Genomic DNA, 5245 nt, shown 5'->3' with positions numbered 1-5245 from the left:
TCCTACGTATTTAAGTAAATTCAGTGGTGTGTTCTCTAGAGCACTAACGCGTATCAGCTATTCTGTATTCAGTTCCCACGCTAGGCCAATAAACACTAGACTGAACAAACAGCTGGTAAAAACACGTTTCGTTCGCCAGATTTGGGTCGATCTCCGGTCCACACGCACGATTTGTTAGCGCAGACGAGATTTGTGACCACAGATGTGAGCAGTTGTGCTCAAACCCCCATCTTCGACTTTCAGGTTTGCGCATCAGATCTGCGCAAATTTCTGGTTCGCACTATAAAATTTGCACAGTTGCGACGAGATCGTTGTGTGTGTGGACCGGCATGTGGCATAGGCAGCACGAGCGCCATCTGTTGGGGAGAGCACGAAGCATTTGCCCGCAGACAGCTCTGTCTCCTGCAGTTTGCAGCAGTTTCCGGTAGTTCGCGCACACAGGTATGTTGGGCGGTTGTAAATAGCGTTTAAGGCTAGAGACTAGAGAGTGTCTTTCAGAGTTCATTGTAGCTGTCACATTTCATCTAAGGATTTCTAATATTAGCGTTTCCTTTGCATTTACCGATAATAAACGTTTACATAATTGTTCATCGCACGAAGTACGTCTTTTTAGTTCGATGTACTGTTTGACGTCTCTAGGGGGAATCACCGGTAAGCTTACCTTTTGAAGGAATTAGTCTCTCTGTACTTTGTAGTCGTGTTCAAGGTCGGGTTGTGACAGTTACTGGTTTACGATGCTATATTTTAATGAGGCTGTTCAATGACGATAGTGTTATTTTGCCATCAGCTTGGTCACTACCGTAGATAAGTTTCTGTTGCTTTCGTATTACCAACGTGGATTAATGTTGTGTAAGGGGATCGTATTGCAAGCAGTCGTTTTTGCGACTTTGATGTGTGGTGTCGCAGTCTCAGGTGAGAGTATTGTTCAGTAAGAGGTGAGCGAGCGTGTGTGTAAGTGAAGTGTTTATCCGGTAAGTGTCCGTGGCGTATTCTGTGAACCATGTACGCGAACGACAACATAAGAGCACTCCACTCTGCGGTAAGAGCGGGCAGTTTGCATGATGTCATGGAAATTCTGGCGAGAGGCGCAGACGTCGAAGCCGCAGACGTTTGCAAGGTGCGAGCAGTTCATATTGCTGCGGAGCAAGGCCATTTGGACATTCTTAAAGCGCTTATCGCACGGGGCTGCAATGTAAATGCTCAGGCGTCTTGCGTTACGCCTTTGTTTAGCGACGTGGAGCATGGTCTGACGCCGTTACATTTAGCAGCAGCAAATGCTGACCCAAACCTCGTACTCGCTTTGATCAGTGCCGGCGCTAATGTTAACGCCAAGAGTAGTTCCAAAGTGTTTCCACTGCACATTGCCGCACAGCATGGACATTTGGCCGTGGTGGAGGCACTGGTTTCAGCGAATGCAGAGGTAAATGTCGAGGACGACATAAAAGTCACCCCTTTAATTTCTGCTGCGGCGCAGAACTTTGAAGACGTAGCCAAATTTCTTGTACGTAGCGGTGCTTTTGTTAATGCTACAAATTCAGACCGTTCGACACCATTGCATTTCGCAGCTGAAAAGGGAAACATTGACATAGCAAAGTTGCTGATCCACAACAAGGCCGCGATTAATGCAAAGAATCTGAAAGGCTTCACACCACTGCATGTGGCCATACAAAACAGACAAGCCGCAGTAAGCGTGTTTTTGATTAACAGTGGAGCAGATGTGAATATGAGAGATAACGAGGGCTGGACCCCTTTGCTTAGCGTGGCACAGAGCGGATATCCATCAGAAATTGCCAAACTGTTGATTGCGAAAGGTGCTAACATGAATGCGAGGGACAGGACTGGTAGAACACCCTTGTACCTCACTGCAGAGAACGATTTCACTGACATAGTGAACATCTTGACCGAAAGCAAGGCTGACGTTAATGCAACTACCGATCAAATGTGGACGTCGCTGCATAGCGCAGCTTACGAGGGCAATTTGGATGTTATAAAAATTCTTATTGCCAGTGGTGCCAAAGTGGATGCGAGGACCTACAAGCGGACTACACCACTGCATTTTGCTGCAGACTATTGGCACGTTGAAGTAGTTAAATACCTCTTGGCAAAAGGAGCTGAAGTTAATGCACCCGATCACACAAACTGGACGCCACTTCACTTTGCGGTGGATGAGAGTTCCACCCAAGTCCCTCTCAAAACGTCTGGACACTCAGGTGCACAGCCGCAGGACTCTAAACTGAATACCATAAAAGCTCTCATTGAAAACGGAGCAGACATAAACTCAAAGGGAAGCAACGATGAAACAGCACTGCTCCTAGCTGTAAAGTATAGCGATTCAGCAACTGCTAGGTATCTACTAGAGAACGGTGCATATTACGATGTGACGAACAAGACTTACCGTGGTGACATTATTACTCTTCCACAGATTGCTGTGCTAAAAAGAAATGAGAACATGATTGCTTTATTCTGTGCTACTGAAAAGCTGTTTCAAGCTGTAAAAAAAGCCAAGTTTGCAGAAATTGAAAAATGTGTTCAAGAAGGGGCACCAGTCAACAGTAGAAGTATCAAGTATGAAACACCACTTATGTATGCATCCTGGAAAGGACATTTAGCCGTTGTTAAAGTTTTGCTTCAAACTGGGGCCGATATTAATTTGAGCACCAGTAATGGAATTACTCCTCTACATTATGCAGCAAAATTTGGGCATCATGATATACTGTGTACCTTATTGCAGCATGGTGCAGTATACAATGCAAGAACCAAGAAAGGCAAAAAAACACCATTACATTTCGCCCAAGAAGGAGGAAAGAAAGAAGTTGCAGAGACCCTAGGACTAATTGAATGTATCTTTATTAGAATAAGTAAAAAGGATAACACAGTGCTAAAAGAGTTAAATGAATTAAAGGAAATAAAATATGCTGAATTTCTTGCCATAAAAAACTGCAAAAATGTAAATGAAGAAACTGTGATGCAAATAGCTTCCAAAAATGGATATGCGGAACTTTGTAAATTGTTTTCTAGTTTGTAATATAGTAGAGTACTTGTTTATTACTCATTTATATCAGTGAATGGTCTGACAAAAGCAGTTAACGTTACATGATGTGGTATTGATTTTCCAAGATTTTGTATACTATGAAAGGATATTTTACTGTTGTAAACAGCAAAGTAGGAATCGTCAACGGATTCACAGAAAATAAAATTGCTTCCAGTGTAATTACAAACGGTGTACATTGAAGATGTTTAAATGGTTATATTTCACTTTATTCTTGTGATGGTTCATTGATAAATAATAAAGCTGAGGTTTCCACATCTGTCACTGCTTACCAGATTGCTTTGTATGCCACAGTGTATCAGTACCTGTACTCATGTTTGAGCAAGTTGGGGTTAACTGGACCTATTTTATTCTTCCCTTCAAATCTTACTTAAAAATTGTCTTTTTAAAAGTTTTATTCATTAATTTGGTGAAAAACTTATACAAAATTTATAGGTGCTTTCATTTTTGCATTATCACACACAGATTTTACAGAATTGGAGAAGAACTTTGACCTGTCTTTTGAACTGTTTAACCCCAGTGGCTGTGTTAACTGGACCATATGTCAGGGTTAAATTGACCTCTTGGTTAAATAAATGAATTACAGGAGCTTAAATGCAAAATGTTGCTCTGACAACATTAATAAAAATTCTATACACACAGTTATAAGTATATTAATGAAAAAAATTGTGGAAATAACAAAACTAGTGCACAATTAATTTAGCATCGTTAATCTGGAACCAAATCTCGTTTTCATAGTGAGCTGTAGAACCACGTATTGGATTGGGTAGTTTTGCAATTATTTAATTTCAAGCAAAAAAGGTGTCATTTTCTTCTGCAATTTCATATATTGTAGTGGAAACAACTCTATTAAAGAAATTTAGTTCATAGCCATCATTGCACATTTCAAAGACTTGAGCAACATAATTGTGACCACTTCGGCAGTTTTTTGTTCTACTTTGCCTACTATGAACTCCCCTTCTTCACTGTTATATCATCCTCATCATCACTTGGGTAGAAGTCAGTATGGGAGGAATCAATGTACTGGACATAATCAGCAACTTCAGAGTTGCTGCTGCTCTCTTCCAATACTTGGCATTTGGCTGAATGCTTTACTTCATTTAATGTGTGTATTTTGTTTGGAAGCTGCTCTGATCTGTCCTTTGCTGCTGCATCTAACTGTTGTTTAACTAGTGTATTGGTACAGACAGTTGACTTCCCATTCTTTCTACCTCTTGTTGTTGTCCTTGCACCAATCTTAGAATATGGTCAAACTATCACAGGATGTGTAATATCTGTTTGCTAAACTTTTCTGATTTCCAGTATTCTGCACACTGCCATCTGCTGATTTGCTAGCACTGTCTGTCAGTGAGTCATTGGCTGTTTGTTGCTGACTTGGTAGAGGTCTGTTCATTGCATTCGATGACAAAAAAATCTTGCTCGGTAAATATGTTTGAATTGGAAGGTTCAATACCACTGATATTTTTCAAGATGTTAGAGACAATAAAAGCCAAAAGGTATGCTATGCCTGCAAGGCTGCAATGCCTTATATGATAATTCTGGGGTCACTAGCAAGTGTTCCTATGAAGTTACTCATTATATTCATTCATCAGCAACTTTCCACAGTTAACTTAACTGTTCCATCTAACCCCAAACTTTACTGGTCCAGTTAATCTCACCTTTACTTTATCAAACATCTTCAAAATAGTGGGAAAATATGTCCTTGCACAGATTATATTTCATAGAGTATCATAAAACCATTAACACTGAATTTAACTCAAAGAAAAAAATGTGTACTATTGATAATAAAAATTTTAGGATAATTTGTTAGATGTGAGAAAAAATTTCTATCACTGGATTACCCATTTTTATATGTATCTGCGAATTCAACTAACATACAGCAGCCATATAAGTTCAAATAGGTAATACTTCCAACCAAAGGAAATAATTATATATGACATAATTTTCCCTCTTGAATTATTAACGTGATCTTCCTGTTAACTCCAAGGTTCAGATAACCCCAACCTCTTGTAGCATTTATCACTAAGCATTCTCTAATGTGACATATTTCATAAGCTCAGTATCTATATTTATGTGTAAATTTTCATAATATATATGTTTTTAGTAGGGGAATGATACTACCTTATCTGTCATATCTTTATGTATTTTATGTTCTCTCTTCTCACTCACTTCACTGTTAGAAGCATGTAAAAATAA

The 5245-nt window shown here is 39.7% G+C and overlaps 1 protein-coding gene across 1 annotated transcript; it reads left to right on the top strand.

Annotated features, from left to right (window-relative positions):
• The first annotated feature begins 851 nt into the window (after nt 1-851).
• LOC126456831 (ankyrin-1-like) lies at nt 852-4466 on the top strand. Its single transcript, XM_050092635.1, has one exon. It carries the CDS (start codon nt 1001-1003, stop codon nt 3023-3025), a length of 2025 nt encoding a protein of 674 aa, XP_049948592.1. The 5' UTR covers nt 852-1000; the 3' UTR covers nt 3026-4466.
• The last annotated feature ends 779 nt before the right edge of the window (nt 4467-5245 follow it).

The sequence above is a fragment of the Schistocerca serialis genome, chromosome 2, assembly GCF_023864345.2.
Source record: "Schistocerca serialis cubense isolate TAMUIC-IGC-003099 chromosome 2, iqSchSeri2.2, whole genome shotgun sequence".
Taxonomy (NCBI): Eukaryota; Metazoa; Arthropoda; class Insecta; order Orthoptera; family Acrididae; genus Schistocerca; species Schistocerca serialis.
The sequence above is the reverse complement of the archived record's forward strand: the minus strand, read 5'-3'. Positions and strand labels throughout refer to the sequence as shown.

Bases quoted from the DNA above. Each gene is read 5' to 3' on its own strand.
- LOC126456831 (XM_050092635.1), top strand. From the start codon at position 1,001: ATGTACGCGAACGACAACATAAGAGCACTCCACTCTGCGGTAAGAGCG.